The sequence below is a fragment of the Rhyacophila brunnea genome, unplaced genomic scaffold, assembly GCF_057557595.1.
Source record: "Rhyacophila brunnea isolate RB1 unplaced genomic scaffold, BYU_Rbru_1.0 scaffold_9, whole genome shotgun sequence".
Lineage (NCBI taxonomy): Eukaryota > Metazoa > Arthropoda > Insecta > Trichoptera > Rhyacophilidae > Rhyacophila > Rhyacophila brunnea.
The window spans coordinates 43,317,080-43,341,778 of NW_028233361.1; the positions used below are offsets into that span (position 1 = coordinate 43,317,080).

The 24,699-nt window shown below is 32.4% G+C and overlaps 1 protein-coding gene across 2 annotated transcripts in view; it reads left to right on the plus strand.

Annotated features, from left to right (window-relative positions):
* The window catches only part of LOC147063680 (beta-1,3-glucan-binding protein-like), a 67,286-nt gene extending 42,844 nt beyond the window's left edge, over window positions 1-24,442 (plus strand). For both annotated transcript variants that reach the window (XM_085959834.1, XM_085959833.1), the window contains 7 exons: window positions 11,675-11,820; window positions 12,724-13,053; window positions 13,866-14,002; window positions 15,621-15,784; window positions 19,817-20,065; window positions 23,046-23,191; window positions 24,107-24,442. In XM_085959834.1, the coding sequence (XP_085815960.1) occupies window positions 11,675-11,820; window positions 12,724-13,053; window positions 13,866-14,002; window positions 15,621-15,784; window positions 19,817-20,065; window positions 23,046-23,191; window positions 24,107-24,298 (1,364 nt within the window). In that variant the 3' untranslated portion in view covers window positions 24,299-24,442. The remainder of the gene's footprint in view (window positions 1-11,674; window positions 11,821-12,723; window positions 13,054-13,865; window positions 14,003-15,620; window positions 15,785-19,816; window positions 20,066-23,045; window positions 23,192-24,106) is intronic.
* The last annotated feature ends 257 nt before the right edge of the window (window positions 24,443-24,699 follow it).

Below are 24,699 nucleotides of genomic sequence, written 5' to 3' on the forward strand. Positions count from 1 at the left end.
TTTTGAAGGGTAAGTAGGTACCTATTTATAACAATTTCTAGCACTTATTATATAATGTATAAAAAGTCAATTTGCAATACGTCTTTTAAGTATACAACGAAAAGGCAAATTAAAATAATATATTCAAAATTGACCTACCAGTTTTTTGGGCCTAAGGCCGCCAATGAAAGTAACCTTATAGTAATTAATAATATTCACTATTTGCTAGGTCATATTTTTATAATAATACTTACATATGAATTTCTTTAACGGTATTAACTCACAGTGAAGCCTTGATGAAAAGACAGTACCTATATTAAATAATAAAATAAAATAAAACACAATATTATGCAGTGCTAAGCAAAATTGATAAATAAAACGACAATTATAATAATACATTTATTTTCAATGACAACCTATTTTAGACAATACATTTTAATAATATAAAAACAAAATGCAGTTCATAAACACACATCGTATGGGTATTTTATAATCCTACTTATGATATTTAAATAACATAATATACGTACATATTCATCTCAAAAACCTCATAAAATGCTTAACAAAATAACATACGAAAACTACACAAAATATTTATTACTTTCCATAAAAATAAAGGAATAAATGGAGGAACCTAATAATACAATATTAGGTACCTTCCTACCTACCTACCTAAAACTTGTAATGTAAATCCACTTTTAATATATTCTACCTAACTAAATATTTTACTACTTTTCTTAATAACCTCTCAAAAATTCAACATACCTATATATTTGAACGTAAGTAAACTAAACGAATAAATTTTAATGGATTTAAGTTGTGTACTATTCCATTTGAGTCGTTTTTTGCGACCCGAGTTTCGCCTTTCGGCATCTTCGGGCACTATGTGCATTTACCAAAAGGTAAATACACACTGTCGATGAATACAGTTAATAATTCTAACTTATATAATAAAGTAATACAATAAATTAGATGAAACTTTATCACCTACCATTAAGTTCACAATAAAAATATAACAAACAAATTATGAATAGTTGAAGTGTTTGTAAAAAAACCCTACCTGCTCACTAATAATACACTCGATATGAGTATTAATCGTAAAAACATAATAATAGATCATTAGTACCTAAATATAATCAATAAAAATACTTACTACACTCAAAAGGTGTAAAATTGTCAATTCTGGGAACATAGCAACGTATTGGGAATTTAACGGAGGTTACTAATGAGATACCTATATCAATGATATTAATCTTGTGAAACAAATATTCGATATTATTCTTACATGCTACTTTTTTTCCACTTCACTTCAAATACTTCAATTATTCATAATTTATTTGTTATTTTTTTATTATTATTTATTGTTATATTTTTTATTGTGATCATTGACTTAATAGGTAGGTGATAAAGTTTTTACCTACTTTATTGTATGAATTTGTTATATAAGTTAAAATTTACTGCATTCGTTGTCAGTGTGTGTTTACCATTGGTGAGTGCGCATAGTGCTTGAAGATGCCGAAAGGCAAAACTAGGGTCGACTAAAAACGACTCCCTTGATACGTACCCTCGATCGATAGTATTAATATTATAAATGGATAAAGCACAAAGATTAATCCTGAATAACAAATGAATCAAACAAAACTAAAGTTCAAATCTCAGAATTATCGACTTAAGTTTGTAGCGGCAGAATAATAACGATCATATATCTGTTGTTTAAGATATCAAATTGCTCTGCGATTATACATTTCCACCGAATTTATTTTCTAGTAAACAACTGATCAAGTTCGGTCAGCGAAATCAGAGACGGTGTAGTATTACATATAACAATACTTTATTAGTATTACGGTGTATGAGCTGATTAATCACTTTTCATGTATTATATTTTTGTACAACTATAATAACAAATAATATTTCATTTCACTACTCGATTTAAAACGCTGATTCTGTATTTAGTTTAATATGATTATGTAACAGATTTTAATGCTAATGTACTAACTTTTATTGTATAAATAACGAAGAGCAATTTATCTCAATGTCACTCAAATCAAGTACTTGGCTCGTAACTATCATTTTATAATACGCTGCTAATAAATCTCACCCTGCTACATCGAAGACTTCGTCATTATCATCATTTTCTACCTACGCATCGAACACCACACGAGTGACCTCAACAGTGGCGACCCCAACCAACAAGTTTATTGCAGAATCAAAGAAATAATAATTATTATTATCTGTCCTATGTAATATTACTAACAACATAACCATACTACAGGGAAAAGCGTATGACACAAAATAATTTTAATAATAGAAAAATAGGTACATAATACAAGTTGAGATATAATATGCCTGCACATAGTGAATGATGGAAGTTGTCTTATACATTTTTTTACGAATAATGAATTGTGTTTTCAAAGCCGGTTTGGTTCTAAAAGAACATAATATAATAACTTAGATGCAATTTTAATGTATTTTTTAATTTAGTTGACGTAACAATCAAACTTTAATGTAAATGCAGATAAATGAAAATGCATGTATAGATTTAGACTACTTTCATTTTTACATTTACAATATTATTTAAAATAAATTAATTGGATAACAATAAATGGTTGTTTATTTTCCTTTGAAGTTAATTAAAAATATACAATTTTAATACCACAATGATATACTTAATAAGTAATCAAGTTATTACACAAATAAGGAAGTCAATTTTATTTATTAACTATCTATGACATCATATCCCTTTTAAATCAATACAGACTATAAATCAGTTTTAAGAAAGTACCACTGTAAATACAGAATTTGAAAAATATACCTAGCAATAACTAAAAATCTTGGAACGAGTAGGGTTTAAATCATAAAGATATTAAATGTTTAAACACACATCTTTCGCCCAGCAAGCGTAGTAGGATTTTTCAATACTATATTTTTGATTAAGTACTTCTTCTTGGATTATTTACTGAATTGGCCAAAATATTTAAAATTAAAAATATTGTAAAAAATATGCTAACATATATTTTCATTCGCTGGTGCGTTACCCATCAAGTGGCCATTATATATAATTAGCATGTTATTATATTTAAATGTGGTAATTAATTATGAATTAAAAGGTCCACAGCGAATGGGTTCTTAAAAAACAGTACAACTAAGAACTAAAATTTCATAATATAATCAATACCTATGTAATCTTATCATAATTTATATTAACAAATGATTTCAGTCAACAATGCATAGGGATCTACTGAAAATACTTAAAAATGTGAAACTTTGGATTTTCATCGTTGCTCGTTTTAGATTAAATGTATAGCATTTAACATAATAATGTACAGTGATAATCATAACTATTTAATAAAGAATTTCAAAAGATATTATGGTACTTAGGTATTAAAGGATTAACCTCACATTTTATCAATATTAAGAAAAGTATGTCGAAAATAGAATATAGAAAATAGTAAAAAAGACGTTGATAGGTATTAATAATTAAAATATATATCAAGGATTACAACATTTGGTAGTTATGAGAGAGTTCACTTAAATATTCTATTGGATTTCTACTACCATACTCCCGTACAATTTAGACTATTAGCCGATGAGTTAGACATTTTTTGAAATTCTTGTCCTATTAAAAATATTTTTAACGCGATTATAATATTTTGTATTATTCTCATGAAAATGACAAATCATTTTTAACCCCTGACTAATGATGTAGTTAGATTAGATTATTTTTAAATACCTGGGGCCTTACCACGTACCCAGGTATTTCCACAGATAAATTAAAAATAACTCCCTATTACAAACATCGGCTTCTTAGTGATTAATATAATAGGTATTATATATTTCGACGTAGTTACACAAAAAAATACAACTCATAAAATATAAATCAATGCTTGGTGAAATGTTTCACCAGTCAATGTAATTTTTTTCCTAGATTATTTATTTTCTTATTATCTTCCTAAGTCATGTCACCATTCTTTATCCACCATATATAATGTGTGGATGCTTTTTAGTAGCCTTTCAAGACGCCGAAATCAGGTTGTCTTGAAAAACAGGAAAATCTAGATCAGAACAGGTGCTATTACACTCATGGTTTAGCCATCTTTGCGTTGATTGTCAAACCGACACGAGACGAATTATCGTGCAGCCAACTGATTGTTTCTTAAACGCCCTCGACTGAATTGTCGAATAGAACATTGTCATTCCAGTGGGTCTATTCTATGCTTATCGACCGCTAAAGTGATAAAGTGAAAAATATTATCAAACTTAGGGTAGGTTTGTATCAAAATATTAGCACTTATTGTAACAATTACACGAAGCCGGTTTTTATTGTTGCAATAAGTGCTATATTTTAACAGCACCTATCTTGCTGCTGTTAAAATATCGCACTTATTGCAACAATAAAAACCGGCTTCGTGTAATTGTTACAATAAGTGCTAATATTTTGATACAAACCTACCCTAAGTTTGATACTATTTATCAATTTAGTGTTCGATAAGTATAGAATAGACCCACAGGTCTTCCTTTGCCTTTGTCAGGTGACAGGTGGTGGTATTGACTTTTGTTGTCAAAGAGGATATATAATTATTAAGTTTACACTGTTACTTATTACTATTTTGTTTTACTATTTTTGTTATATTATATGTATTCATATTCCAACAGCGAATTTTCCATTTGTGACATTTTCTTCAGAAATAAATATTTATCTTCTTCTTCTTATTGTGCCACCATCAAGGCAATATTAGCTTTGTCGTCTGCTACCTGGAATAGTTCAGTGGAGCTTCACTCGTACTAATCACGGAGGTTTTTAAGCCATGAAATGCGGCGCCGTCCTCTGCTACGCTTACCATTGATCTTTCCTAGAATGATAAGTTGGGGAATACTGTACTTTTATCCTCTCATAATGTAGCCGAGGTACTGTAGTTTCCTGGTTTTAATACTACGTAAAACTTCTTGGTCCTTTCCCATTCGATTGAGAATTTCAACATTTGTCACCCGGTCAGTTCAAAAAATTTTGAGGATGCATCTATACAGCCACATCTCGAAAGCTTCAAGTCTCCATGACATCTCTTGGTTTAGCGTCCATAATAATGTTTATAATAATGTATTAATGTTAGCCATACTATTTATCTTTCAACAAAAATATGTGTACACATTTTAAATCAAAGGTGAAATTTTTAACATATGAACATTTCGACTTAAATTAATATCTAGTACACTCTACTCCAGTTATTTTTTTAAATAATGTAAAAAATATACCACACTATGAAAAAATATTCATTTCATTTACCTATGCACCGTGCTGAATTTTTTGAGTCAACTTTTCTTGAAATTTATCTAATGTGAGTTAGCGCGTTTTTTATAAAATACGTTTAGTTATAAAAATGGAATAAGCAATTTTAAGCCGAAGATACCTAACACCTATTTCAAACGATAGTCTATTGATAATAATATGCACCTACATACAAATTCGCTTTGTCAACATAATATATAATAATTTAGGTACAGAATACATGTAGGTACTGAATACGGTATAGTTTGTTAATTATTATAGACTTATTTTATTTATTACGTAAACGCCTTGATTAATATAAATTGTACCTAATTATTAAAGATCGATTGACCAACACATTTCAAACAATAATATAATATATAATGTAATATGTAGGTACCTTTCAAGTAGTTTACCTACTTATATTGTTTGTAATTTCATAAACTTCAAAATACTTATTTACGGATGATGTACAAATAAAAAGTTCAATTATAATAACATGAAATCGAAAAAACGCCGAAAGATATTATTTTCACTAACCAATTCATTATTAATATATATATATATATATTTAATATGAATAGGTGGGTATACACAATAAATTACTTACTTAATTATGCACATCTTCAAGTTCTGACGAGGAAAGAATTCTTCTCTTTTTATAAACAGCATAAAGCATAAGTAATAATTATTATCAATCATAAGCGACAAAAGTGTCGTGTCTACTTTCTCTGCCAAGTTGTTACGTAGGTCTTTTCCTTTGCGCATTTAATTCAGCCGTGCGGCATCCAATCTCCCGGTGGCCAGTTGGGCCGGTGTCCAATTGGGTCGGCGCCCAATTGTACCGGCGTCCGACGTCCCGGAGGCCAATTGGGTCGGCGTCCGATTGTACCGACGGCCAATAACCGGAGGCCAATCGCCGGAGGCCAGTTCGCCGTGCCAAATCGTCCCATTCCCTTCCGTGTATTATCTATAGGTGAAGTATTGCTTAGTGATACTTCTACATTACATTGATACCTCCATGTTTATACGTGAATGGAGGACCCCTTAAGGGTAAAGTACGAGCGAAGTTATGGATGCCACATTCATGTTTCTTGCAGTCCGCCCAGCCGGATTTCCCTCTGTCGCTGCTCGATCAGGTGGAATGCTCTATACTTTTATTTGTTAGCGGAATAAATATACTAATTACTAGATACGCGAGATAGAGGCTGATCACGCAAGATTGATAATAATTCGAAACAAAATGTAATGAGTACGTAGTTAAAGGACACAGCGCGGGAATTTAAATTTAAATTTTTACAAAATTTTTAACCATACTTAGGTAAACCTTGGGTCGTTATTAAGGCAAGAAAAAGCGGGTTTTTTTTTTTAAATATACCTGCGCAGGTAAAGAAACGCCCGGTGTAACCCAGATGTGCAAAACTTTACGAGTGAATTATTTTATTATGTTGCCCCCGTGGGAGGTATTGTTTTTATTTACATTTGGTTTTGATATCTCTAGCAAGTAACTAATACTTTAATGATTATTATAGATTACATTCTTTCCGTGAATTTTCGTTGTGGATTACCCATGTTAATTTTTATAACTTCCAATTGAAGCCGACGGCCTTCTGTATCAATTGTAGTAATGATAACTATTATTGTAGGTATTTCAAAATTAGTAACACTGTTGGTGAAAAGTGAAATTAAATTTATGTACCTATGTCGACAAGTATCTCGAATTATGTATCGCAGAATTTCCTTACGAAAGTGTTCTTCTGATAAATATTTTTAAATATAATAGGTATTATTTTATTATTTTTTGTTTGTAGTCCACTATATGTAAAACCTCGTGAAAGAAAGTGTGTTCGCGAAGTTTTTAGTCCAGGATTTTTTTACCCCTGCCAAATGCAGTCGGTAGCCGCAGGCGCATAAGTGGGTTGGGTTAACCCGCGAAAGGCACTTCTGGGAAATGCGTCTAAAATTGATGAATAAAGTTTCTTCGCCTGATCTGACCGGCCAATCAGAGAGGTGCGAGACTCGCGCCTAATCCATCTAAGGATACGAGAGGTCGAAAAAGGGAGAAGAAAGGCAGTAAAACCGAGGCCGTTGGGTAGGATGGACTGTGTGTCCCCGCGTAGCATTCCTAGGGTTTTCGCCGATTGTGAAAATAATTTCAGCGTTCACGTGTTACGAACGTGGAAGGATTAGATCCTTAAATTTTTAATTGCCACAGCCCACGGCGCTCATTAATAACAAATTTAGGGCTGTGGCGAAATTATTAATGTGTAGTGATATTGTGTTGTGTATGTAACTTTCTGTGAACCCAAACTGTTAATAATAAAACTTTCGGCAACGATTTGTGCTACGAACAACGTGTGTTTCCTTTTGGATGTCCACCATCATCAACTGTCAATCCTGCATCTCTACCTAACCTAACCTAACCTTACACTGAGCGTGCTCTGCCAACCGAAACACCAAAACCCAGCTTCATTTGACCACCCTAAACAATTTCAACCACTGAGCTAGTCGAAGGGTGGAAGCTGGTCGTTTGACTCACACGAATCGACCGACAGCACCCTAACCAGGGCATAATTGACGCCCGGTCGACTGGAGAGTCGAGCGCGGAGATCGGATCGGGCTGTGCGGCCCCGACTCCTCTCCCTACCCGGACTTCCGGGGTGTCAATATTATGTTAGAACATAAAACATAGAAAGTCCATTAATTCATTAATTTTAAATAATTTGGTATTTCTATCTATACTTTGGTCAAAAATAAATTTAATTATTAATAATACCCTTTACAGGCCCTAATTACTATAGTTCTTTAAAAAGTTATAGAGTTTCAAACATTTAACCTACACTAAAATCATTCTCCTGAACAAAAGTCCAAACGTGACTTCCGTGGTTCATCCTCTAACGTATTGTGTTATAAAGTATGTTTTGATATAGGTGTTACAACTGACAAAAATTGAGATACGTGTTAGTAGAAAATTAACCACAAATTCTGACATCCGGAGTTACCCAAACTTTCCCCATTTATAATCGTAATTAAAAACCAGGTTGTCATTTGTTGGACAACGTAATAATTAGAATCATAGACGGATCGATAGCATAACAGATAACAGCATTCATCCATATTCGAAAAGATTTGAGTTCACATCCTAGTCGGTCCCACTATTTTCTAGATTTTTTCTAATGTGTATATGCGATTCTCGTAGTCCAGAGCGTAAGCAACTGGCTTTTCATCTAGGAGCTCCGGGTTCGATGTCGAGGTCACAACATATTTCGTGTCCAGAAATTTGTACGTATGCAGTTCGTCGTATCACATTTCACCCTGAAAATGTTGTATAGGAAATAATATATGGTCGTATATTAAAAACCGTACAACCTCTTTGGGTCGTATAGTATTGATACTGATATAAAATCCATGTCTAAATAAAACACGGCTCTCTTCGTTTTACAGGAAGCCAACGGCAAAAAACAAAGAAAATAGCTATACTAGATCAGTGGTTCCCAAAGTTGACTGGGCTCCGACCCATCTAACAAAAATTTCCAATCTTGGGACCCACCTCTTAGCTCTCTTAGAGAAAAGAGGGCATAAATATTGGTATTGCTCAGATTCCCTAGTGGCGAGTCGTGGAACTACTTAATGCTGTCTTATTTGTTCTAATTGAAATAAAAAAATATTTTTTATAAGTGTTACCAATATGAATAAAAGACTGTTGAAATAAGAAACACACCTTAAATTAAAAAAAATATTACTTAAATACCTTCACCTGCAAGGTTTTTTTACAAAGTTATTTCAATGGGAAGGATGTATTTGTTTCTTATTTTACTTCATTACAGTTTTAGCATCAACATCAACTTTAGTTATTTTTAATCGCAGTGAGTTTGATATATCCAATTTATTTCGGTATTTAGTTTTAATGTTAACCATTGCCGAAAATCCGACCTCACATAGATATGAGGTAGTAAAGAGGAGGAGGTCTTTCAATTAGCTTCATCGAACAGGCAAGGATAATTTTATTATTATCAGCAACTGAGAGCCACAATTTCGTTAACTGTTTACGATTGAAACCATTTTTCAGTGACGTATCTTCTGATAAATCAATGAGTTCTTCACTTGCTTTTGTTGACATACTAGTTGGTAAGTCATCTTGAAATGGGCTACAAATCCAACGCAACGAATCAAACTTTTTCATCTCTTCCCCAAAATAGTCGTCAAAGTTATTTATTAACAGTGATAAATGACTGGAAATTTCAGACAGTACGTTCATCTTAGGCTGCACTTGGTTTTCAATAATAAAAGTTTCAAGTATTTCAAAGCAATCATACTTGCCATTCTCAATACAACTTTTCCACAACATAAGCTTTTTCATGAACGCGAAATTAAGTTCGTTTAATTTCAAAAAAATATCCGCCAAATAAGTGAGCTTGAGAATGAATTCTTCGTCCAGTAGATGTTTAATATACTTATTCAGTTTTTCCTTCCAAATAAACTGTAACTTCATTACGCAATTCCACTAATCGTGTCAGTACTTTTCCCCTGCCCCCCCTCCCCCACAATATTTTCGGTAACTTAAGTTTATTTCAATTTTTAGGAATTATAAATAGCTGAATTAAATCAAATTTATCACTTCCTATTTTTTTAATTCATGTATACAGTGGCGAGGGCCCACTCAATATTCGCTCGCGACCCACTGGTGGGTCGCGACCCATAGTTTGGGAAACCATGTACTAGATTATTCGTTCGGTTAGGTTATGTTAAATTATGTTAGCTTAGGTTTTCATTCTGGAATTCATGAATTTTCCCAAAATCGGCTATGGCAATTGAATGTAATAAACATTATTAATTGTCAGCAATGCTAAACGAACAATGCGTATTTTTTTCATCTCGGTGCTATAATAGAGATGATCATACAGTATGGCGTATAGTATACGGTCATCTCTTTCCGGTAATAAAAATCACGGCGAACTTTGCTACGGTGAAATGTAATACGTACAATTTACATGTAACCGACATATTTATGTGATTTTCTCAAAGCCTGGGTGATTGTATTTTTTTCACTTATTACTAATTACACTACTGATATTGAGCCCCATAGCCTGTTGAAGTGTTTCAAAAAAATTGAAAAATTAAATTTTGTTTGTAAGGTTGAAAAAAAAAACTATTTTATACTTAATAATATATACTTTTTGCCTCATATTATTAATTTAAGTTTTTTTAATTAATTAAATCTTGGACAGCCGCTGAAATATTATAATTTGTATTGTTGTAGCTTGGTAGCTCTAATATTATTATTCGATACGTATTTACGTAATGATATAATATAGAAACATCAAAAATAAAGTTGAGAAAAATTTACCATAATATGATTTAATAATAAATACCTACCTTATGTTAATACGTAGCATTTTGTCTTTAGTTACTAGGCATGCTCTACATCTACAGCATCTACAGACGCCACTGCTATTTATATATTTTCTGACAATTTTTTTTAACAAAAATAAAAATATGTATTTTTGTGTATGAGGTATCTAAATATTGAAAATTTACAACATACCATCGTTTGAATTATTTACCAACTCAACATTCACAAAATTTATTTATTTCTTGATATATAATTTCACTATTTATATTAATACTTAAATAAAAATAAATATACACCACAATATAAATAAAGTTTTATGAATATAAATTAACAGCGTAGAATGTTATGTTATAATAGTTATAAGAATGAATAATCATAATAGTTGCAACTTCCGTCACACGCCAAACGCGTTACTTCGGCGCGCGCCACTTTGTCACACACATTGAACACGAGAGGGCATACCGACTTAAACTATTACACGATGTCAGCAATTGCCGAGCACTCAATGAATACAGGACACAAATTTGACTTTGAAACAAAGATATTGGGTCGGAATAAAGGATATTTCGCACGATTGGTAAAGAAGGCTATTGAAATCCATAGAAACCCTGAAAATATTAATAGGGATGATGGATTACGGTTAAAAACATCATGGCTTCCGGCACTATCAGCAAAATCCAATACTCAAGCCGGTATCTCTGGTCGTAACGATTGACAGATTACTCTGAGCAACGTTTGCTCTTAGCTAATCGGATTCCTTTTGACATTCTTAGAGCAATATTTACATTCATATACCTACACTACATTTTCATCATAAAATATAATATCATCTCTTGAATGGCCTCTGCAACGAGCCCGAAACGTCGAGTAAAGAAGGAAGAAGGACACTCGGTGGAAACCCAAAAATCTGCTAAGATAAAAAAAACAACCGTGAAAGCCTCTTTGAAACATTAAACTTTGTCACACGCCAAAAATACACTCTGATCTGATTTCCCAAACGCGTCTAAAGAAGTATAACTTCAAAAATGTTTTCAAACATCTATTGGTATTTAAAATAAACTTTATTGGTTTTTTTTTAGATTCCATGGTATTCTCTGTAGACGGTGTGGAATATGGTACAGTCATTCCTCCCCCAGGTGGATTCAAGTCAGTGACGAAAGATTGCCCGGATTTGGCAGAAAACAATTGGCCATCGGAAAATGCGATGACTCCATTTGACCAAGAGGTAACTACTGTTTACAAATAATTATAAATGAGACGATTTGACACCGCAAACTTAACACCATCTTGACACTTGGTCAACTGGGCGATTACTATATTAGGACTGGTAAATATAAACGAAATTCATGGGGAAACAGCAAGTAACCAATAGTAGTCTAATCTATATTATAGTACCTACATACTGTTACCAGATTTAAACAGGAATTTACCGCCACTACACAATTTCAGTTTTACCCAGGTTAAGGCGAATCCTCTGCCTACACGAGGCAAAAATACGAAGCTTGCAATTTGAGACATTTTTTTGATAATTTACAATTTAAACTGTATTAATTAATAAATATGTATCTGAAAGGATTAAAAAGTAAATGTTTTTTTTATTTTAAGTCAAAGATTAACTTAAAATACATTTTAAAAAAATGTGAATTTGTTAAAAGATCCCATCTTATTATTAGGTACATATTATTCTATGGTAATATTTATTATTAAAATTTATTTTATTTTGTTTATTGTAATGAAGAGATTTTTGACTAATTCTCAGTTTTAATATGTTTTATATTCATTTTAATATACCTCGATCTAAAAAAAAAGAGATTTTTGTGTATCTAAATTATAAGTTATAATAATTTAGGTACATATTCAGAGTAAACTGAAATACTTTGCCATTGATTAAATTATCATTAGTCTCATTTCAACGTTTAAGAGAGTGGCTGTTATGAATTTAATAAATGGAGAGAAACCCTTTTGTTTTAAGCCTATTGGTTACAATTTCGCCATGGTGCTTTGTATTTAATCATTGTTTGTCCTCTTCTCATCTTTTTTGGTGTTAGCCTCCGATCAAACTTTGCAGAATAAATTATACAAAATATTTCACCATTGCCACTTAAACTAAATTACGTTTATTTTTCAGTTCTACATATCCTTGGGTGTCGGAGTCGGAGGCACCTCTGACTTTCCGGACGGAATTACTAACAAGAAGTGGAACAACACCAACCCCAGAGCGAGGGGAAGCTTCTTCAGAGAAATCAAATATCTGACCGCCAGCTGGAGGGCTGATTCCAGGTCCATGATTGTGGATAGTGTAAAAGTGTGGGCATTACAGCGGTGTAGGCATTCAGTTACCGTTATAAATGGAGGCAAACCTACGTGTTTTGGGCAGCTCATATTCGAGGAGAACTTCAACAATCCGCTGGACGATGCCAAGTGGATCGTGGAACAACGTCTTCCTGCTCAGGATCAGGTACTATTTTAAAGAATGTGCGTAAGAATAACAAAACTAAATTGGGGTGTTATAATTGCCCGCGGTGCTATATGGCGAGCTCCGATGGTAATGATAAATCCATTTTTATTGATTTTTAAGGCGGCTGGAAGAGGCGGAATGAAGATAATCCAGCAACTGCAATTGACTTCCACATTTACCCCGCCTACTACCTACTTATAGCGTCTCGTTGCTTTAACCGCGGAGTACCGTACTTTTTCATATACACTCCTCGTGAGTCTAGCGATAAACACTTGGCCTGAAGTGGCTAGGAAGCGGCTTCCACTGTCATAATTATCAGGATCTTAAGTGTCCATTTGTGTCATCCGCACTGTCATGTCTTTTAGATATGCCGCATCGAATTATTAAAACAAACGTTTGATGGCCCAGATAGGTGCACCAATTTAAGAGTGCTACGCATCTTTCAATGGCTACAAGTCTTGCGTGTCGTAGAATGCCGAGAAGAGTGGAGCCAATCCCTCCATAATCTGTTTGACAATAAAATCTATCCAGGTCACGATAATTACTCGCAATAACTCGTAGATGAACACCCTTAGTTATAACTGCGTGCCAGTTGTTTATCGCTAGACTTAAAGTGTGGAGTGTCTGGGTATGGAGAATGTATTTTGAAAAGTGCGGCTTTTCGCGGTTGAAGTGACTAGAAGCTATAATTAGTAGGCGAAGTAAATGTGGAAGTCAATGACGGCTGCTAGATTTTCTTCACCCCACCCTAAAAATCTAATAAGATAACTTATAACTAACCGTGAGGCTACATTTTTTTTTTTGTTTTACAGGAAAATGAATTTTGCTCGTATCAAAAACAAGTGGTGAAAACAATGAATAGTTCGCTAACCATCACTCCAATATTATTGAGCACTCTAGGATACGATAGCACTCGTATTTTAAGTGGACAACTGGATTTGTCTATTGGGTAAATTGATTGCTTTTCCAAAATTATTTTTCACCGTCAAAAATGTACCTCTATTCAAACAGTTACGTCATGTACCTAAACCGATATCCCAGTATTTTTCGAAACCGAAATCCGTTTTTAAAAAACAGGCAATACCAATAATATATTCTTCATTAAAAATGGAAACAAAATGTATTAATTAACATAATTCAGCATCTCTACCATATCTTACCTTTACCAATTTTCAAAGGTTTACATATTATACATATGTACATATTTTGATATTTTTTCTATAAAATATTAACTTTTTAAAGAGATTTTATATGTATATAATATGTTACGCCGAATGTGCGAAATTGACTATTACATGAAATGGGCTATATTTTGCCTAAATCATGAAAAATGCAAGCCCGTTGCCTTATTCATGACTTAGACAAAATATCTGGCGAGTGCGTGATTCGGCAGTAATTTTTCTACCTAGTTCATGCATTGGACAAATTAGATAGTAGCGCTACGGTGGTATTTTTTGCAACTAAACTAAATGTGTCAAATGCTCATGCATTGGTCAAAATGTACGTATATTATATATGCTCAAAATAGATGGTCGCGCTCCGGTGGTGTTTTTTGCAACTAATCAAACTAACCAAATGTGTCAAATGTCATTGATTATAATATAAAAATATACTAATCAATAACTACAATGACTTTCATATCCATTTATTATGCGCAAAAAAAATCTAGAACTATAATAATATGATAACGGAAAAATTGTATTAAAAGGTATTTTCGAGATTTGATTCGTGCTTGGGTATCAATCGTGCAATGGTCGATTGTATGTTTTGTGATAGTTTGTTGACACTTGTTAGCTAACCTCAAAATGGACATTCAGTTGAATTATTCAGACTTACAAAACCAAACCTAATCTAATAATAATAATATTATATTATGTCCAATTATAACTAATAAATATTATTATATTTATTATTATTCCGTATTAAATTTACTTTTTCTACTGTCATGTTGACAGTTTAAGAATTCCATGCCCTGGCGAATTCAGGTACTCTGCAGAAAATTTACCTAATTCATGAATAAGGCAACAGGCTTGACTATTACATGAATTAGTCAAAATTTAGCCCATTTCGTATAATAGTCAATTTCGCACATTCATTGGTATTTTGTATATTTTATATAGTATATTGCGATCCTTAATATCACCATATCACAGTTCACAGTGCGTTGTCGTGATGGAAAGAGATGGCTGTATGGCATTGAGATTTTTTTTAAATGACTCGTTGTTCGCGGAGCATTGCAGTCTAATTATTCTAATTTGATTAGATTCAATAAGAACTTTCACTTGATATTTGATAGGTACAACTTGTTATTTATGAGCACTATTCAGAATTTTATATAAATAGGATTGATTGATTGATTAGACGTAAATTTTATATCAATACTATACGGCCATATATGAACAGCTGATGGTGAACCGTTATACAATTAACTGCGTAAATTACAAATTTAAGACACGTATTCAAACTTCCATAGTTTATTTTATGTGCACTTACATAAAAGAGAGATTCAAAAAATGGAAGCGTTTTAAAGATATTTTTCGTATAATTCGTATAATTTCAATTTTCAGATGCACTGCTTCAATGGATGACCTCTGCAAACTGGACGCAAGTCTCATGAACGTTTTGCATCCAATTGTCTCGGGAATGATTTCTACCAGGGGTCTATTTAGTTTTAAATATGGCAAAGTTGAAATCAGAGCAAAATTACCACAAGGAGACTGGATTTACCCTGGTAGGTTTTTCAGAGCTAGTTGGCGGTCGCCAGTCTGTCTTGTTGGGCCTTGCAGACAGCTTATAGTTGAGAAGTATGCATAAACGGCGCCATACTTTTCTCTTCGGGATGGATTTTCATTCACCTCAGACAGATTTACATTTTGCTGATTTGTCAAATTTACGGTTTGCCTGTCGTCACTGCCAATAGATATTTGGGGTCATATGCGTAATCTATTCTGGAGTTTGGCCTTCAGAATATCGTCTGAAACAACCTCAGGATGCTATGCCACTAAGCTATATGTGTATTATCTAATTGCGACGAAAATAACTTTCGTTTGTTAGTGTTCGAAATCGGCTTTTGTATTTTGAATCAAAGTATTGAATTACCTTAAGGGGGGACATGCTCGTCGAAGGTCAAAATTGAGTTTTTATTGTATTTTCAAACCATGATCCTGGACACTCCTTAAACGTTGTAGATAATCTATTTATATAATTTTGACGCCTTATTATCCTTTATAGTTATTTTAAACATTTGATGACTGCATAAAGTATTTTTGTTACATAAAATAGTATTCTTTTAAACCTCTCGCTCTAATGTTTTAGAATATAGTCATATTTCGGTACATAACTGTGCAGTGGTGTTAAGATTTTTTACATTTATTAATTTTTAAACGCATTTATAAAACCATTAGCATAATTTATTACGAGATAATTTTTGTAAAATATTCACGATAAAAAATTATATTGATAATCTCTGTGATCCCAAATTTGACAAGAATTAGGCATTTTATTATTCAAAAAATCGGCAAGATTAACACATTTCAAGATGATTCTAAAGATATTTATTATAAGCTATGTCTTTGACCATTCAAGTGTGATAAACATCTTATGAATAATGATTGCTTTATAATAATTATTGACCTAAGAATAAGGTAGTGTTTTTTTGAAATACGCCATTTCTTTTGTCATTCCCCAGTGGTTAAGCTACAACATACGGCCGTAGCCATAAATTGACAAACTATAATTGAAGTAGGGAGTAAAATGATATTGACGCGCGTGTTTGAACATGTACCGTTTAAAAAAAAATTAAAAAAAATTCGGTTAGGTACATGTTCAAACACACGCGTTAACATAATTTTACTTCCTACTTTAATTATAGTTTGTCATTTTATGGCTACGGCCGTATGTTGTAGCTTAACCACTAGGGAATGACAAAAGAAATGGCGTATTTCAAAAAAACACTACCTTATTTTTAGGTCAATAATTATTATAAAGCAATCATTATTCATAAGATTTTTATCACACTTGAATGGTCAAAGACATAGCTTATAATAAGTATCTTTAGAATCATCTTCAAATGTGTTAATCTTGCCGATTTTTTGAATAATAAAATGCCTAATTCTTGACAAATTTGGGATCACAGAGATTATCAAAATAATTTTTTATCGTGAATATTTTACAAAAATTATCTCGTAATAAATTATACTAATGGTTTTATAAATGCGTTTAAAAATTAATAAATGTAAAAAATCTTAACACCACTGCACAGTTCTGTACCGAAATATGACTATATTCTAAAACATTAGAGCGAGAGGTTTAAAAGAATACTATTTTATGTAACAAAAATACTTCATGCAGTCATCAAATGTGTAAAATAACTATAAAGGATAATAAGGCTTCAAAATTATATAAATAGATTATCTACAACGTTTAAGGAGTGTCCAGGAACATGGTTTGAAAATACAATAAAAACTCAATTTTGACCTTCGACGAGCATGTCCCCCCTTAAAACGTATTAGAAATTGCCAATAACTTAATATAGGGTAAGGTTGCTATGATCGGACCACTTAACTTTGTGATGGTGTAACTCATCAAATATTATTGATAAAATAAAATAAATTGTTGATTTCAATGTATTATTTACTTTATTATGTATACACTTAGCATCAGTCCAATAAAATTAACCATTTTCGAGATTTAACAGGAAAACCAAAATTTTGTTTGTTGCCGTCTTTGGACCTCATGCTCCTTGATTGGACCACTAGGTTTCCATCATTGGACTTTGAAAAAATAATAATAATTTACATACGTGGTCCAATCAAGGTGCTTTATAATAATATTTTATAAAAATGAAACAAAAGAACATTTTAATAATAGTAGGTATCGTATATTATTATACATGTAGATAATTATTATTTATGTTTTGCATAAAGGACAAATATATATTTTTTACACCTTTACTAACGCAAGCGCAGACTTCGTGGATCCAGGCTTGACACATTAGGCATTGTATCATATCTTCTACGGAACACTGGAAGCAGATTTTGCAAAACAATTTCTCAATATCTTTATTACATTTTTGATTTGAAGTCTTTTTTGACTTTCGCCTTTTGTTTCGGCGTCTTGACACTTGCTTGCTCCAAAGTCTTTTTATGCGGTGACGATGTCAATTCTGTTGTGCGTTGTGTTTTATGACTTCTTTCTCGTAATTTTTGTGCAATCTTTTTAGCGCCTGGAGATATATCACCTATGTGAAACTCAACATTGGTGCCTGGAGTTGGTTCTGGTGAACATATATTAGTTGGATCTTTACTAGACACCACAACTGGGTCCAACATAGCAACTATTTCTGTTGAATTAATATTATTGTGTACTGCAGAATATGTGCCGTTTCAAGTGGCTGTAGTTTGTGGGATCTATGTGCAATATTGAACCAGATGGTGCTCCATCTTTCAATTCATCTTTTGCTCTCTTCCGTTTAAATATGATAAGCGGGGGAACGAATAGGCCAGCAGCATTGGCACAACATACAGCTGTGGTCGTTGTGCCACGTTCTCCACTAGTAATTGCTCCAACTTCTTGGTGTTTACCCTTCAATGCCAAAAAATTTCTAAGTTTTCTCTGCACGTTGGAGAGACCTTTTTCTTCTTTGGCTTTTTGATTGCTTCCATCTAGTCTTCATTTCAGTGTCGCTTTAGGAACATTCGACTTGCCTCGTTCAAACCTACTTCTTTTTTCCTTAATGCCTGTAATGCCAATGACATTCTGGAATGCAAAAAGAATATAATGTGAAAAATGTTATAAAATCGTTCCCATGATTGAACTGGTCCAATGGCAGAGGTTACCCATGGTCCAATGATAGCAACTACGGGTGCTGTCACAAAAACAAGTTTCACAAAAAAACCAAAGTATTAGCGTAACAACCATTATCATAGTTGCAAATAGTAATAAATTACCTAATATAATTGATGTAAGTACAACCAATGGGTCTATTCTATGCTTATCGACCGCTAAAGTGATAAAGTGATAAATATTATCAAACTTAGGGTAGGTTTGTATCAAAATATTAGCACATATTGTAACAATTACACGAAGCTGGTTTTTATTGTTGCAATAAGTGCAATATTTTAACAGCAGCAAGATAGGTGCTGTTAAAATATAGCACTTATTGCAACAATAAAATCCAACTTCGTGTAATTGTTACAATAAGTGCTAATATTTTGATACAAACCTACCCTAAGTTTGATACTATTTATCAATTTAGTGTTCGATATGTATAGAATAGACCCACAAATATAGTTAATGGAATCATACTTACATTCGTTTTAGTTTTACTTGATTGCTATATTTTAAGCACGATGAACACACCAAGGAACGTAACTCATTTACTATGTCCAAGGCGAGACTGAAACAAGAGAGGCGCGGAAGAGGCATGGAAAGCTTGCTTTGTGAGGTCACTGATGGTTTCTAACGTCTTTTATTTCTGATATACGTACGTGGTCCAATGAAAGCACTGGTCCAATGATCGCAACCTTCCCCTAATATTTTTTTATTATTAAACGAATAATTCACGATTTTTCTAGTGGTTTTATATTTCTCAGAAGTGTTTTCAAATTATGTATGCTATTGCTAAGTGAAAGTTATTTTTGTTAATTCTTCTCTCATTGCGTCATTTATGTTGCAATGACGTTGATTTTTCGGGCAATAAACCCGTTTTGGGAATATTGTTTCAAAACCATTCAATTTATTGATAGTTAACATTCCTTTTCAGAATTATATCTTCAACCTCAGACGTCAGTGTACGGCAAGACCGGATACAAGTCTGGAGTCATCAGAGTGGCCTTCTCGCGAGGAAACCGGTTCATCATAATCAATGGCCAGAACTACGGCAACGTCTTACTATCCGGCGGAGTTGTTCTCGATACGGACGAACCCTGCAGGAGTAGCTCAATAGCCGCGAAGAGTAAAGAGGCGGCATGGGGAACAGAGTTCCATACGTATGGCATCGTTTGGACAAAGGGTGAGTAGAGTTGGGTTTCGGGAATTTCCCGAAGGGAATTCTCGAGAAATTTTCGAGATTTTCCATCCCGAATCTCGAGAATTGAAATTATTAACATTTCGGGAAATCCCGGATCTCGAGAATCTTTTCTCGGGATTTCTTTATTATCAAATATTGATTGAAAAAACGCTTTTCTATATGAAAAAAGGAGGACAGGAAACACAAAACATTCAATGACTGATCGGGACATTTAACACAATTAAGCCAACGTCGACTCAAAATGAGTGCAATTTTAGCAACATCAGGGAATTTTGTGTCTCGAAAGCTTACGCGATTGTCAGACGCAGCGATTGACAGTCTGTGTTTTTTGAAATCCTATTTTAATAAGTAATGTTTTGAATTATTTTTGTTTTCCAACTTCTATTTTCTTTGTCTTCTTACATTAATAAAAAAATCATATGTGTTTTGGATTTGTCTGTTTTGACACTGATTTTAGGATAATAATCAAATAATAAAATAGATAATAATAAAATACAAATAACAATTATTATTATGCTGGTAAAAAATATATAACATCAAAACCACTACAATTTTAGATATATGAGTCAGATAATTCTGGCTTATTTTTCAAAATTGAATTATGTCGAAGTACCTACTTTGAAGTACTTAACTATAACGTAATAACTGTATGAAGTAGACAGATGTATAAAATTATGAATTTTCCCAAAATCGGCTATGACAATTGAATGTAATAAACATTATTAATTGTCAGCAATGCTAAACGAACAATGCGTATTTTTTTCATCTCGGTGCTATAATAGAGATGACCATACAGTATGGCGTATAGTATACGGTCATCTCTTTCCGGTAAGAAAAATCACGGCGATCTTTGCTACGGTGAAATGTAATACGTACAATTTACATGTAACCAACATATTTATGTGATTTTCTCAAAGCCTGGGTGATTGTAATTTTAAATTACAATTAAAATTGAAAAATTAAATTTTGTTTGTAAGGTTGAAAAAGAAGCTATTTTATATAATAATATATACTTTTTGCATCATATTATTAATTTAAGGTTGTTTAATTAATTAAATCTTGGACAGCCGCTGAAATATTATAATTTGTGTTGTTGTAGCTTGGTAGCTCTGAAATATTCGATACGTATTTACGTAATAATATAATATAGAAACATCCAAAATGAAGTTGAGCAAAATTTACCATAATATGATTTAATAATAAATACCTACCTTATGTTAATACGTAGCATTCTGTCTTTAGTCACTAGGCATGCTCTGCATCTACAGCATCTACAGACCGTACGCCACTGATATTTATATATTTTCTGACAATTTTTTAGTTCAACAAAGAGTTACAAAGACACATTTAAATTATACCTCTTTGGCGTAACAAAACAAATAATTATTGTATTGGACCAAAACTCATCTTTGCCATACAGCGGTTATAATCGATTCAGAAGTTTCCATGATGAATTTTATTAATAAAACATCAAATTTTATTGGCGTGTTATTATGATTATATTCATTTCGGTCTCAAGGTTATTTTATCGATATAGGTACCGTCAGCAATAATATTATGTATGCGAATAAATAATATTATTGCAGAATGTACCTACTTTGGAAGAAAAAAATCTCAAAACATGTGTGAAAAGTGTCTGTTTTTCATATAACATACCAACTTTAAACTCAAATATCTTTTGGTGGATTTTTTGAAAAGAGCATCACTTGCAAAACATGAATTTAGTGGGAGGTGGTGTTTGTCCCACTTTGATACCAAAGTAGGTACTCAACTATTTTCGTTAACAATAATAATTTATTACAAATCAAAAGTAAAACATAGCCTATTTTTAATGGTTTATCTGAAACGTGATAATGACTTTTGTGATGAAACATAATAATTGTTATTGTCTTCAATTATTGTAAACCGCTAATGAATAAATTGACATGGGAAATATGACAAATATTATCCTAACCTGTAAAAATATGTATTTTTGTGTATGAGGTATCTAAATATTGTAAATTTACAACAAATTACCATCGTTTGGATTATTTACCAACTCAACATTCACAAAATTTATTTATTTCTTGATATATAATTTTACTATTTATATTAATACTTAAATAAATATAGCCTCAAATCTTGATACACAATCTTTACAATGAAAAATAAATATACACTACAATATAAATAAAGTTTTATGAATGTTATGTTATATTATGTGTAGAATGTTATGGTATAATAGTTATAAGAATGAATAATCATAATAGAACTTCCGTCACACGCCAAACGCGTTACATCGGCGTCACACGCCAAATGCGTTACATCGGCGCGCGCAACTTTGTCACACACATTGAACACGAGAGGGCATACCGACTTAAATATTACACGATGTCAGCAATTGCCGAGCACTCGATGGATACAAGACACAAATTTGACTTTGAAACCAAGATATTGGGTCGGAATCTAGGATATTTCGCACGATTGGTAAAGGAGGCCATTGAAATCCATAGAAACTCTGAAAATATTAACTGGGATGATGGATTACGGTTAAAAACATCATGACTTCCGGCACTATCAGCAAAATCCAACATTCGAGCCGGTATCTCTGGTTGTAACGATTGACAGATTACTCTGAGCAACGTTTGCTCTTATCTAATCGGATTCCTTTTGACATTCTTAGAGCAACGTTTACATTCATATACCTACACTACATTTTCATCATAAAACATATCATCTCTTGATAATGGCCTCTGCAACGAGCCCGAAACGTCGAGTAAAGAAGGAAGAAGGACACTCGGTGGAAACCCAAAAATCTACTACGATAAAAAAACAACCGTGAAAGCCTCTCTGAAACATTAAACTTTATCACACGTCAAAAATACACTCTGATCTGATTTCCCAAACGCGCCTAAAGAAGTATAACTTAAAAAATGTTTTCAATAATCTTTTGTTTTTTAAAATTAACTTTTTTTTTTTTTAGACTCAATGGTATTCTCTGTAGACGGTGTGGAATATGGTACAGTCGTTCCTCCCCCAGGTGGATTCAAGTCAGTGACGAAAGATTGCACGAATTTGGCAAAAAACAATTGGCCATCGGAAAATGCGATGACTCCATTTGACCAAGAGGTAACTACTTTTTACAAATAATTATAAATGAGACGATTTGACACCGCAAACTTGACACCATCTTGACACTTGGTCAACTGGGCGATTACTATATTAGGACTGGTAAATATAAACGAAATTCACCAGGAAACAACAAGTAACCAATAGTAGTCTAATCTATATTATAGTACCTACATACTGTTACCAGATACCAGATTTAAACAGCAATTTACCGCCACTACACAATTTCAGTTTTACCCAGGTTGAGACGAATCCTCTGCTTACCAGAGGCACCTAACGGAAAAATACGAAGCTTGCAATTTGAGACATTTTTTTGATTATGAAATTTACAATTTAAACTGTATTAATTAATAAATATGTATCTGAAAGGATTAAAAAGGAAAATATTTTTTTTTATTTTAAGTCAAAGATTAACTTAAAATACATTTTAAAAAAATGTGAATTTGTTAAAAGATCCCATCTTATTATTAGGTACCTAAAAATTATTATATGGTAATATTTATTCTTAAAATTTATTTTATTAAGTTTTGTTTATTGTAATGAAGAGATTTTTGACTAATTCTCAGTTTTAATATGTTTTATATTCATTTTAATATACCTCGATTTTAAAAAAATTATAAGTTATAATAATTTAAGTACATATTCAGAGTAAACTGAAATACTTTGCCATTGATTAAATTATCATTAGTCTCATTTCAACGTTTAAGAGAGTGGCTGTTATGAATTTAATAAATGGAGAGAAACCCTTTTGTTTTAAGCCTATTGGTTACAATTTCGCCATGGTGATTTGTATTTAATCATTGTTTGTCATCTTGTCATCTTTTTTTGGTGTTAGCCTCCGATCAAACTTTGCAGAATAAATTATACAAAATATTTCACCATTGCCACTGAAACTAAATTACGTTTATTTTTCAGTTCTACATATCCTTGGGTGTCGGAGTCGGAGGCACCTCTGACTTTTCGGACGGAATTCCTAACAAGAAGTGGGACAACACCAACCCCAGAGCGAGGGGAAGCTTCTTCAGAGATATCAAATATCTGACCGCCAGCTGGACGGATGACTCCAAGTCCATGACTGTGGATAGTGTAAAAGTGTGGGCACTCTAATAACTGCCAAAACTACAATGAACAAAACTTACCTCTGTGCCATACTGTAAGAGGTGTATTTTATAAAATCGGTAGCATTTTAAGGGCTTTTGTAGGGATTGCAAAACCGAGTGAAAATATCAATACCGGTATTTCGGTATATACTTTTGAATATCGGTTTTCGTGAAATATATGAAAATTGTGGAAGTATCTACCAATAAATATAAATATAAAAAAATCTTTAAAATATTAATATTGCATAGGTATAAAACATATCTAAATACGTACACATTATAATATTTTGTAAATCTTTAAAAATCGGTAAAGATAAGATAATAATATGGTAGAGATGTTGATATTCACAAATACTTTCTTCTTCGAATTATCTTTAAATAAATTTATATTATGAAGTGATCTTAGAT